Raw genomic sequence first — 14,036 nt, forward strand, 5'->3', positions numbered from 1 at the left:
TTTTACTAGATTAAGTTAAAGTTTAGGAAAAGAAGTTTAAGTTGCATTCTATGTTAATTTCTTCTCTTTTTTTTTACGAATTGGTAGTATTTAAAAATTTATTTTTAGTGTAATGGAAGATACAATCAAAAACGGAATTAGTAAAAGGTTGAAGAAATTAGTAGAAATAATCGAAAACAAATACATGTTTACAGATAGAATATTAACTTATATATCTTCTACTCTTGTTTCGAGTAATTTTGTTCTCTTATCTTCTCATAAATCCTCTTACACATCTACACCAATGGATAAAAAAGCAAAAACACATGTTTTAGAACTCAGAAGACCTTATTGTCTATTTCTAAGGTACGAATATCAATGCCAAAAGTGGAAGAATTAAGAACATGTTAGCATGCTTTATAGCAGGAGTCCCCAAAATACGGCCCACGGGTCACATGCAGCCACGTGAGGACATTTATCCGGCCCTCGCCGCACTATCGAAAGGGGCATCTTTTTCATTGGTGGTCAGTGAGAGGAAGCGGCTATATGTGGCGGTGCTGCAAAGCGCTGCGTCGCTCATGTACAGTACTACTTCCGATGACGCTGGACGCACGCGTTACGGCTCCGAAAAATAACAGCCAGAAGTAGGAAGAAAGGCAAAGCACTATAACTAAACCGGACATTGGACCATCTCATTAGCCAAAAGAAGGCCCATAGTTCCCACAGAAATACTGGGCAGTTTAGTGATTTAAATTTACTTGTTCTTTATTTTAAATATTTTATTTGTTCCCGTTTGGTTTTTTTTTTTTTTTTTTTTTTTACATTAAAATAGATTTTTTTTACGAGGGGGTACCCAAAAATAACCGGAGTTGCGTTGCCGCGCATGGAGCTTATGTAGTACGCATTTCTGCCGCTAGACGTGTATAGCGCAATTCCTTGCCAGTTCAGTCCTGCCTGTGTTGTCTGCCTGGCTTGTTCTGTTCATCTGCAGTGATTGTTTTTACCAGCGCTGTTTTGTTCTTTTTTCGTTTTTTATGATGGCAAGTTTAAGCGAACAACGTGCAGCTCTGAAATTTTGTTTTCTACTCGGCAAAAATGCAGCTGAAAGTGTTTTAATGTTGAAAACAGCTTACAAAGATGACGCTATGGGAAAAACTCAAGTATACGAGTGGTTTACTCGGTTTAAAAATGGCGACATGTCGATTGATGACAAACCTCGTTCTGGACGTCCATCAACTGCCCGAATCGACGAAAATGTTGAAAAAATTCGAGAGCTGGTGTTCACAGACCGTCGACAGACAATTGATCAACTGTCAGAGAGTAGTGGGTTATCTTGGAGCTCGGTTCAGCGAATTTTAACGGAAGATTTGGGGATGAAAAGGGTTGCTGCCAAGTTTGTTCCTCGAGTTCTGACTGACAATCGAAAAGAACATCGAGTTGAAACAAGTCGTGCTTTGAAACAACAGCTTGAAACTGATCCAGACTTTCTGTCAAAGGTCATTACTGGTGATGTGTCATGGTGCTATGGTTATGACCCAGAAACAAAGCAACAGTCGAGCCAGTGGAAGACGTCATCTTCACCCCGACCAAAAAAATGTCGTCAAGTCAAGTCAAACATCAAAACAATGCTGATTTGGTTTTTTTGATGCCAAAGGCGTAGTCCAATCAGAGTTTGTCCCCCCAGGTCAGACCGTCAATCAAACCTTGTATTTGGAAGTTTTGAAAAGATTGCGCAATAGTGTTGGCCAAAAAAGACCCGATTTGTGGCAAACAGGAGACTGGTTCTTCCACCACGACAATGCACCTGCACACACAGCCATCTCTGTTACACAGTTTTTGGCTAAAAATGGCATGGTTCCGCTGCCCCACGCACCTTACTCGCCTGACCTGGTTCCGTGCGACTTTTTCTTATTTCCACGCATGAAAAAGGGCATGAAAGGTCACCGATTTGACAACATTGAAGAGGTCAAGAAAAAAACGAAGAAGGAGCTGTCAGCCATTTCTAAAGATGACTACAAAAAATGTTTCGAACAGTGGAAGCACCGGTGGGACAAATGTATTAGTTGTAATGGAGAGTATTTTGAAGGGGATAAGGTTGTTCTGTAAAAAATTTGTAAATAAATAGCTTTTAAAAAATAATTCCGGTTTTTTTTGGGTACCCCCTCGTATATATTCTGGCCCTCCAACGGTCTGAGGGACAGTGAACTGGCCCCCTGTGAAAAAAGTTTGGGGCCCCCTGGCTTTATAGTAACAAAAAGTGGGGCGCCACGGTAGCCGAGCGGTTAGAGGCGAGACCTGCAAGGCTAATATGTATTGTGGTACTGGGTTCGATTCCTGGTCTTAGGCCTTGGATTTTATTTAATGGTTAATAAAAGAAATTTACAGTAAAGTATGTTTGCTAGTCGCCTCCGTCCATGACACCTGGTAGTTGGACGTTAAGCCCCGCCTGAAAAAATAGGCGATTACTTTAATTTACTTTTAGTAGCAAAAAGTAAAGCAATATGAATGAGGTAAACAAAAAAAAATTATTGAATTTTTGAAGGTTGACAACTTCATTTACTAAATACAGAAAGTAGAATGGCCAATTAAGAATGGGGCTGACTCAGTCGATTTTATAACTGGTTGAAGTCATCATAGTTCAGTACATTAAACATTCACATTCAATGTCAAATTAAACATTTACAATCTTAAGATAAACATTGCTCAGTAACTTAATTTTGATGTGTTATTGATGTGATTTAGTAATATTCTTCTCACGCAATACGTATATGTACGTACTAATTGACAAGCTCATACTATTTTAGTAATGTCAATTCTTTTTTTGACTTCCTTTTATTATTATACGTTTTTAATAATCTGAATTTGTTGATTTTATTTGCAGAACGAAGGGTGGTGGGGAGGGTCCGTGCTGACCGGTCTGTCAGATCGACTGGCCGGCTTCGTGCCCTCCTGGACCAAGATGCCAGCTGTTCGTGGGAAAAGGGGTTGGTGTGGCTGTCTACAGGTAATATATCTCTTATTCTTTTATATTTTATAATCGATATTTATAATTAATCGATTGTTTGAAAATGGTAAATGGTTCTGAGGTTTCTCTGCTAAGAACTTTAGGGATTATTTTCTGAAATTTGGAACACTTTGATTTTGATTATAATAAAAATGATGAATTTTAATAAAAAGAAATAATATTACACAGTAGTGGTTACATCTGAACGTATACGTTGATTGATTTAGCTCCCTTCAAATCAGGAACCATCAAATTCCCTGGAATCTGGTTTTATAAATGATACCATTTTAAAAATATTGCCTCAACATCAACTCTTTTTAGAATCGCTACAAGACTGGTATAAGAAAAAAACCTTTGGCATAGAAGACCTTAATCATCTCAATGAAATGGAAGCTTTGAATATTCAGAAAAAAACTGTTTTAAATGCTGCCAACTTTTACTGGGAAACCTTTTGAATAAACGTAGTACAGGAAATTACTTTTATATTCTTTACAAAAAAAAAAAATGTTGACTTATCCTCTCTGATTTCACTTTGAAGTTGTGTTCCATTGAATTGTAGAAAAGAAGTTCTCACTTATTTAAATACATGTGTATGATATGAATAAGTTGTTATTGGGGATTACAAAATGTAATTCTTTGCTATACATTTTGCGAATAAGACCCATCTGAGAATAGATTTTAATCTAAAATCCGTTCGTTTCTGCACTGATTTTCTTGTAACCTTTCCATGTAGAATGTTTTAACAAAGCAGATTGTGATGACTTGTGAACTTAGTCGTCTATTTTATTATTATTTTTACATATTTTGATGAATTACCTTTTTTTAGTTTATCAGTGAATAAGTAATTCTATTGTACTTTTACTCTAGAGAATGTTGACTGTTAAGGAGTTGACAAAAGAGCGCCCATATCCTCTATTGTTGAGAACCATCGCTAGTTTTGCAAATCCATATTTGGATCTTCGGTCATGAGGATTAGATTGATTTATTGAAGTTTTATTAGTGAATATCTGTAACGGCGTAATATAAGGGACAAAAAATTATATACAGTAAAAGCTCTGTATTCGCGGGATATATGTTCCATAAATATGCCGCGAATACAGAAACCGTGAATACGGAATGGTAATTTATATGGGATTATAGGGGATACGTTCCTAGGTGACAAAATAAAAAAAAAACATATATATAAAAAAATCAATTTAATTGAAGTTTTTGAACATTTTGATTAATTATCTTAAGGCTTAGGCAATGGTTTGAAGAATTTTGTAATTTTCTCTTGCTTGGCAGTTTTTAAAAGCTTTTGTTTGCAGTCAAAGTTTGAACTTACCACTACAACTACCATCAGGTTCTTTAAAATGAGCGTAAAGATACTTTGCCTTCTCCCGGACCATTGGACCACTCAGGGGCACCCTTTTTTGGTTGCGGTCTTCGATCCATAATGGCAACGCCACTTCCATTTTTTCTATTGCTGGATCACGAACAATTTTCGCTGACAGTGAAGTTGAAGCTACAGACGATCTTATTTTATCTACGGATTTTTTTATCGATCGTACAGTTGATTCGTTGACATTGAATGAGCGTGATATGGATGCAAATGACTCTCCAAGGCGTAAACGATCAAGCATTTCTATTTTCACTTTTAGCGGTAACAGATTTTTTTCGTGTCGAAACTCGTTTCTCATTTTTTTTTTAGTTGACATTATAAATTAGAAAAAGAGCGGTAGAGACGTGTTACTCGATCACAATTTTTGTAACGAATGTGAAAGACGAAACAATAAAACACGCAAAGCGGCTTTTACTATAGAACGGAACAGCAACATTTAAAAATATACTTTATTCATCGAGTAATAAGGTTGCTTTCATTCTGTGCGTTTACATTCTCAAAAACACCGATCGCGGCGAAGGCGGCTTATGTCAAAGTCCTCGGCGATATCATTTAACAACATACTTTAGGCAAAGTTGTAATAAGATCTATTTTACTTTTTTTATTAGTCCATTTGACGGCATTTACAAAGGATATTGGGTTGGATACCTATTGGAATCCTTTTATTATCATAGTGTACTTCCGCGAATACAGGAATTTGGTCGCATTTTTTTAATCCGCGAATAGTGAAAACGCGAATGAAGGAAGCGCGAATAAGGAGCTTTTACTGTATATTCACATATTCCTCTTGACCATTTTAATAAATACCTAATTTTTAGGAAAATTTTGTTAATCAACTAATATTGTAATAATTAGAGAAGGTAGTTACGGAGATTCTTGTAGAATATTTTACAATCTACTTCTTTTTATTTTATTTTAACAAGTACAACTTATTGTTATATTAATGAAACTTTTAAGTTTATGTCGGCCTCAAAATAAGAATCCTATCTTTCTAAAATGATTTCAATGATAATAATTTAGCTCGCATAGTTTGTACTACGTCCGGGTTTAGACGGATGCACTTTGAATATGTTTACATATTATATGTGATGCATACGTCAGTCAATGGTGATTTGCTATAATGTTTTATTTCATGACATTTCACGCAATATGTGAAAAATAAATAGTTTTATTTACATTTTTTGTAATAATTTTTCTTTTTGTCGAAGAAAGTATTGCTCATCGCCACATTCGATTAAAAAAATGGTATCTCCCAAAGATCTGGCAAGAATGCAGCATCTTCCTTTAATTTAATCTCTAGTTACTGATGATAAGTTTATTATTTGTGCGTCAATTTGATAATTTTTATTAAATGTTTTAATCAATTTATGGAAATATTATGCTTTTAGAGAAGTATGACTAGATAAATTAACAAAAACAAATGACTCATTTAGATAAATTTATCCTAAAAATTAGGTAGCCAGTGAAACTGTTATTATTGTATCTATTTAAAAAAAAAATTAAAACCAAATCTCTAGAAACCTTTACAAAAATTATAAATAGTTAATAGTTGGTTGGATATTATAAAAAAAAACAACTTTTAATTTGTTATTCTTTCATTGTAATTATCATATACTTTGTGGTCGGCCTTGGTGATTAAAATATTTCTGCAAAACCATTAATTTACAGCCTTCAGTAATGGAAATAAAACACTTTGTATCCTTCCATTTTGTTTATTTACTTGATGATGGCGTGTGTGTCCACAGTTTTGCATAGATTAAGGAGATGTCCATATCCAAAAAAGGGAAGATTAGTATTTATGGTAGTTGGTATGATCGCTTGGAAAAGACTACACTGTTTTAGACCATGACCTAACAGATTTGACTATCCCATCAGGTGTTGCAAGTTTTATCTAAAAATGAAGGCGCCGTCATCTTCATCATAGCTTTCTCTTGTTATTTTGAATATTCTATAATTTCTGTAATTTATTTTGAGCACTCAGTTCTTTCAACTGAAATTCTACTAATCTACCAGTTTGACTTCTTTTATTCATTAGTCTGTTCTTTTTTTTTTTTATTATTTCGTAACATATATCTTTCTTTTTGAAGTTAAATTTATTCAAAACTTACGTTGAGTTTTACTAAAAGTGAGTTTTATTTGGTTTTCTCCTCAATTAGGTTATTATTATGAAACATGTGTTATTCTAAAATAGGAGAGAATTTAATGGGCCACAAGGAGCGCTTTATTTATTATTAAACTTGATCTCTCTTTCTCTTTCTACGAAAGCCTGTTTTAAAATTTGTGTCTCTTCCTTAAAATTTTATTGGTTTTTAGTAAGTTATGAAATTTAAGCTAGTAGTTAAAAATAGTTTGGACTTTCGTTAACCCAGTAACTTGTTGGCTTCCTTATAATTCTTACGATTATGTGTCGAGGGTATCATTTTATTGGATTGTCCAACAATAAGACTTTTAATTTTAAATTAGTCTATTTTTACACCTCCATTTTGAATAATCGCTGTATTACATTCAATTTTTTGTATTAATACAATTTAAATGTTAATCAAAATTTTTAAGCATTTAAATTTTACAACATGGGTATTATAAAAAAGCCTTTCCGGCTTTTTCTTTGAATTCTACATGTAGTTATGTCTGTCACACTCAATTCTTACTAATCAAAGAAAAAGTGGAACAGCTTTTCTTGTACTTTTAAGTGAACTAAAGAGAGAAATATGAGCTGGATGGAGTTGCTACTAAAACAAGACTGGCCATGGCACTCAGTGTAGTATTTCTTGCGGAAGAATGTCATGATTTAAAAAAAAATATAATTAATTTAATTAAACGTAATATTCGTTAATTTCCAATTAACGGAAATAGCAGATTTTCGAATGATTTTCATTTCAAGCCTCTTTTCGAGTCAACTACCTGGACTGACTTTACAACTATTGATGGAAGAACGCTCTTTCTCGCGTTCTCCGTTCTTCTCCGTTCTTTCTCACTTCCCTGGAGAACCTTGATGAGTGGTTTCATCACCTCGAGAGTGCTGCAGGTTAAATGTAAAGCTCAATAGATCAATATTTTGGTCGCAGGGCAGCATAGCTCGTTAGTGAAGAAAAGCTAAATAAAAACCCGTTATTGGTGGGTAGTATTCTGAAGCAAGGATGCAGCATCTCTGTTTTAGTAAAGCAAAATAGAATTTCACGACAGCTAAAAAGTAGCTACATTAGAGCGAAAAGTCAAGATGTCCAGGGTGGAACTGCAGAATGATGTTCATGCGTCTTACAAACTTTACAGATATGAGTCCCATGTAAATTCAATTCTTTTTTCAGCAGCAAGAAAAACAAAGATAAGCCAAAAAGATATCTTTTTAAATTATGTTGCTATAGAGATTTATAAACTTAATCCAGTAAATTGCGCACATCTTGTTAGAAAGAGTAAGAGATTAAGATTATTCTAAGGGTGGAAGATTTAGTGACAGCCGTAAAATTAAACTGAGTTAGGGTAACAACCAACGGACTATCTCCAAAGAACAAAAAGGCATGAAGGGGAGGAAAACGAGAAAGGATATGTGGAGGCTGGATGAATAGATCATGGTAAAAGAATGCAAAAGATAAGGACTTCTAAGCAGGAGTGGCCAAGATTCTTCTGGAAAGGAGAAGAAAAACTTTATTTTAGCAACTTCACCGAAGGCCAGAGTTTAAAACCAGAAAATTTTTGAAATTCTCAAGTCGTTACCGAGTCCGGCCAATCTAGGAATATATTGTATATTTTGATTATAATTCCTTGTTTGAATGTTTGATTCGTTATTCATAAAACAAGATAAAGTGAATACATTTTATTATGAATCAGAAAATTTCTAAAGTTATTTTAGTCGTTAAAAAACTATGATAGGTTCATTTTTTTTTTAAACATATTTGTATTAAGACTTGACAAGGAAATACAAAAGGCCTTCTATCCATATTTAGAATTCATTCTTCATCAATCTGATCCTTTCTTAGTTTGTACCCTTTAATATATGGATTTAAATTTTCTTTTCTTTCTTTTGATTCAGACGCCTTTGTTAGCATTCCATTCCTGAATCCTTTTTTTTTATAATTCCTTGGATTGTTTTTTTTAAAATTCTTAAGAGCTTCATCACAGATTATATCCATAATTTTGAATCAGGAAATCACTCTTTACTTCGTCCTCTGCATATTGCACATCTACAGTCTTATATACATAAGAGGGTCGTTTGAAAAGTCCGTGCAAAAATAAAAACTACTTATTTTTTTGGGGTAAACCTTTTTTATTTTTCAACATAGTCTCCTTTTAGGCTTATACACTTCATCCAACGCTGCTCTAGTTTGTTGATCCCTTCCGAATAATAGGATTTGTCCAAGTCTGAAAAATAGCCATTCGTTTCTGCAATCACCTCCTCGTTTGAATAAAATCTTTTTCCCGCCAGCCATTTCTTCATATTGGGGAACAAATAGTAGTCCGAGGGAGCCAAGTCTGGAGAATAGGGGGGATGTGAAACGAGTTGGAACCCTATTTCCATTAATTTTGCGACCACAACTGCTGAGGTGTGAGCTGGTGCGTTGTCGTGATGGTAAAAGACTTTTTTGTGGGCCAATCGTGGGCGTTTTTCTTGCAGCTCGGTTTTCAAACGGTCCAATAACGATGAATAATATGCACCTGTAATAGTTTTACCCTTTTCCAGATAGTCGATGAGGATTATTCCTTGCGAATGCCAAAAGACAGTCGCCATAATCGTTCCGGCCGAAGGAACGGTCTTCGCCTTTTTTGGCGCAGATTCCCCCTTGGTAACCCATTGTTTAGATTGTTCTTTGGTCTCAGGAGTGTAGTGATTTATCCATGTTTCATCCACAGTGACGAAACGACGCTTAAAGTCCTGCGGATTCTTCTGGAACAGCTGCAAACCGTCCTTGCAACACTTCACACGATTTCGTTTTTGGTCAAGCGTGAGCAATCGCGGCACCCATCTTGCGGATAGCTTTGTCATGTCCAAATGTTGATGCAAAATATTATGTACCCGTTCATTCGAGATGCCCACAGCACTAGCAATCTCACGCACCTTCACTCTTCTGTCATCCATCACCATATCATGGATTTTATCAATGATTTCTGGAGTAGTAACCTCAACAGGGCGTCCAGAACGTTCAGCGTCACTTGTGCCCATATGGCCACTCCGAAAATTTTGAAACCACTTATAAACTGTTCTAATCGAAGGTGCAGAATCACCATAATGTTTATCAAGCTTCTCTTTAGTCTCCTCAGGCGTTTTGCCTTTCATAAGTAGTGTTTAATCAACACCCGAAATTCTTTTTCGCCCATTTTTTGAAAATCACTCGACTTCCTCGATTCAAACGAATGCCAAACACAAAGAAATAGACCGATCTGGCTGAAACTTGGTGTGTGTTCTTCCAAGAGATGCTACTAACTAAACATAACCTCGATACGCGCCAGTTGGTGCTATCTCTCTGACTTTGCACGGATTTTTCAAACGACCCTCGTATTCTACAGCCTCTTATTCAGAATGATTAGTCTGTTCTATTATTGATTGAATGTTACACGCCTGTTTAAAGCTATTAAGAGAATTGGAGCATGTCAGTCGACATTGTTTACCAAACGCTATCGGATACTCTGTTGATGATTGATTTAGTCCTTTAACAATTAATGGGGTGGAAGTATATTCCGTTCTTGCCGCATTACAATTTTCTGAATTTCCTGTTGTTTGCACTACTTAGAAACCAGGAATTTGCGTACCCAATAAATATTGTTTCTTTAATTTGAATAAAATTTATTTCTAAAATAAAAACTCAAGTTTATTTGTTATTATTTTGCTTCTTACCTAGAAAATAAAGTGTATAAGTTACTGTTAAATTAAACAAAAAGGCATTTTACATTTATTTCTATCTTAAAATATTTAGAGTTAGTGAAGTAAAAGACTTGTTAATGAATTTTTTTATCTGTTATATTTAAGTAAAGGAATTAAGAAGTGCAATTACAATTTTACAAATGCAATGACACAGAAAAAATAAACGCAAAGTTACGTGATTACATACAGGAAACAATTTACACTATTTGGGACTATACTTATTTATTTTAAATGAGGACATAACTTGCCACATGTCTTAAAGAAGAATCGGGTCACTGTGTTATCAAGTCAACCAGCTTCTCTAAATTTTCTATTTAAAACAAAAAATAGATTAATTTAACAAATTTAGTGTCTTCAAGTTTCAAGTTTCAAGATTCTATTCTTTTGGGGGTTTCCTTTCGAGATATTTTGTATAGTACTATCACTTGGTGTAACTAACGATACTTTTGTTCACACACCTTTTTGTTGGAAAACCGAAATGTCCGGAAAAAATAACAGTCCATAATAAATCTGACGAGCTATTATCATTGTCGCCGTTAATTGAAGGCGCCTTCCTATCTGATGTTTATTGACCAGCTTTGACCTCCTTAATTATCACTTTTACCACGCCCTTTTTGAATTTTTAAATTGAGTAAATTAGACTTCAGAAAATTGTTATAAATTATAAACAACATTTTCCGTTTCCAAGAATAATTTGCATTAAATTATTTTTGCGTTCTTTTTTTACTTTTGTTAAATTCATTCAGTTGAAGTTAGATGTTTTTTATATTATGAATAGATTGTTCCTTATGAATTTATATTTAATGAATAAAACGTGAATTAAAGATTCAAAGCTGGTTTGATTATTATTACTTTACTTGTATTCCCTGAAGTAATTCCTCCTTAAATAAATAGAATGAAATTCCTATTATAGATTTATCCTTTTAAATATCTTAAAAAGGAACATGAAGGCATGTCTGTGTTATTTTCTCAGAAGGTATCCGTTTAAATGTCCTTTTTTGTCTCTATGAAAAATGTTCTTGAGAAAATTCTGGTGCTTTGATAACCAGTGCATTTATTAATCTCCTTAACAAAAACTTACAGTTTAAAAAGTTAAGTATAAGGGTTGATTGAACGCCAAAAGGTACACAAATCAGCAAGTACCCAAAATTTCTTTTATACTTCATTGATATTATTTAAGTAATTTTACTGCATTAATTTTCATTAATAAGTTATTTTTTAGAATTTATTAGATGTCACAGACCCTCATGCTGGCCATTTTCATCTACAAAATATTTGTTCAAGTAGCCCTGTAGATTGACTATAATATCTATTTTATATATAACAATCAAACTATTAATTACAGGTTAGAAAGAAAAACGTTATAAAAAATAAAAAAAAATATGAGGCTAAAAAATTCAAATACTTTTTTTAAAAAATGCTCACACCAACATATATTAATGATTTTGTTTATTTTATTTATTTATTTGTATTTTTAAATAAAAATCGTCGGTTTAAGTTCATTCTTCGATTAAAGTAATTGTTATTTTATGTAGCAGTCAAACGTTTGTAATAATAGGTAATAATTATCTGGCTTTATCGCAAATAATATAGTTTTCTTCAATTACATTCTCAATCTAAGTTTTCTTCCCACAATGTTGTATATATGTAATATAAAATAAATAAGATATGCATATTTTTAGGACAGCTAATTATTCCAGTATTTTACTATAAGTAAAATTAGGGGGACTAAATTAAATTACAATTGAGAAATGAATAATCTACTTGTTATTTGTGCTCACGAATATTTCGGTAAGACGAATTCAAGACTGAAATATTGTTTTAAATCCAAAAATATTGATTCAAATTTAAACAGTAGCCGACTCTGTCTTTTTCTACTTTAACATGCATGTATATGTGACTACTCAAAATAAAGGGCATATTAAAGATAAATCAGAAGAATAATTTGGAATAGAGTTAAAATAAAGTACCTATTTAATAACGAAGATATATTATACATTTTATCAAAATTATAACAAAAAAATATAATGAATGAACTGGCCAGCATAAGGGTCCGTGACATCTAACAAAATTTTAAAAAATATGAATGAAAATTAATGCAGTAAAATTACTTAAATAATATCAATGAAGTATAAATGAAATTTTGGGTACTTGCTGATTTGTGTACCTTTTGGCGTTCAATCAACCCTTATACTTAACTTTTTAAACTGTAAGTTTTTGTTAAGGAGATTTTTGTACCTTTTGGACAGATTTTCCTTTTTGTCTATTCTGCAAAGTTACATATCTGCTTTACATATTTTTTTAAAATTTGGAATAAGCAATTCTGTCATTATAATCTGATAAGGTGTTAAGTCGGAACCGTAACTACTACTGGAGAGATCTTTTTAAAGAATGATTATAGTTGCGGTGCCCAAACCATCCTCAATAACAATTTCTTTTTTTGAGAAAACGTTTTGGATAAAATAGGAAGGTATTTGTACTTAAGTAACAAAATAAAACTGCGATTTCAGTTCTTCCTTTTAAGAGGAGCAAGAAAAAAAAACTGCAATTACAGTACTCCCTAAAAGTCAAAGAGGCAAAGATTTTGAATCGAACGACAATTTATTGATGAAAATCGGTTCACTCATTGATAATATTAACGATTGCAATACTTTCTCTTAGTAGGTGTATGCATGATGGCACTTCACAGCCACGTAGAAGAGCTTTAACCACTTCTTCGTGCTAAATTTTATCAAAATCGGACTAAGCGTTTTAGAAATATTGGTAATAATAGTTTTAGAAAGGGCCTTACTTGGGAGGGGGAAACTCCCCTCCTTATGAGGCATAGCGTCGAGGGTTTAAAAGTGCAAATCTGAACAAAATTTCGATTCGAATGACACTTCATTCATGAAAATCGGTCATGAAAGTCGATAATTTAAAACGATTGCTGTACTTCCCCTTAAAAAGTGTAAGAGCTGAACGTCGCTCTGATGTTACGTAGGGGAGCCCTAACCCTATCATCCTACCAAATTTTATCATAATCGGGCCAAGATTTACAGAGTAATTACTAATAATAATTTTGGAGGGGGCTTTACATAAAGGGGGCTAACTCCTCTCCCATTCGATGTACAACGTCGAGACCCCCAAAAGGCACATCTACATAAAATTCCGAATCGAATGACACCTCATTCATGAAAATCGGTTCTCGCGTTTAGGCGCTACGTTGTTGTTGGTTTTGCCAAAAAAATTACAGTTATAAAGGAGGAATTGCCCTAAATTTTAAAAGAATACACTTTACAAGTTATTTTATCTTATTGTTCTTGTGAATTGTTATTTTTTGCGGGTAAAATATTCTTTTTGAACATTTCTTCTCTTTATTTCTCTGTGTAAACATTTAATAATAATATTATGCAAAAGAAGAAAGACATGTACTTTAAAAGTGATGGTGTAGAAGAATATTTTCTTTTTAAAGTATGTGGAAATTCTAAGTGATTACTTGGTTTGCTGATTCGATTGATGTTAATGTAATAATTCGTATTATTTTGGGAAAGTAATACAATAAAACTTCAAGTACTCTTTGCAAAGTATTGTATGTAGTTTTTTTTTTATAAATAATAGTGCATCTACCGTTTCTTTTTTTAAAAAAGCGTAGGTTACAAAAATCCGGGTCATAGAAGTCTAGCAGTTACCAGTCCTACACTCTGCTGAATATTTATGTAGGTGATTTACTCATTGTTCGGATTTGCTCAACTTAATAATTAACTACTCGATAATAATGCATCCCTTACGCTATTGCACTGACTAATTGTATTATATATTGTTAACTTAGAACGTAATTG

General features: G+C 33.4%; 1 protein-coding gene across 8 annotated transcripts in view; it reads left to right on the forward strand.

Moving 5' to 3' along the window:
* Positions 1–14,036, forward strand: part of DAAM (disheveled-associated activator of morphogenesis-like protein) — a 189,109-nt gene that overhangs the window by 95,330 nt on the left and 79,743 nt on the right. For all 8 annotated transcript variants that reach the window (XM_074124838.1, XM_074124836.1, XM_074124835.1 and 5 more), the window contains one exon: positions 2,861–2,983. In XM_074124838.1, the coding sequence (XP_073980939.1) occupies positions 2,939–2,983 (45 nt within the window). In that variant the 5' untranslated portion in view covers positions 2,861–2,938. The remainder of the gene's footprint in view (positions 1–2,860; positions 2,984–14,036) is intronic.

Source organism: Rhodnius prolixus, unplaced genomic scaffold (assembly GCF_049639745.1).
Source record: "Rhodnius prolixus isolate KJV_2025 unplaced genomic scaffold, Rpr scaffold_3, whole genome shotgun sequence".
NCBI classification, from domain to species: Eukaryota; Metazoa; Arthropoda; class Insecta; order Hemiptera; family Reduviidae; genus Rhodnius; species Rhodnius prolixus.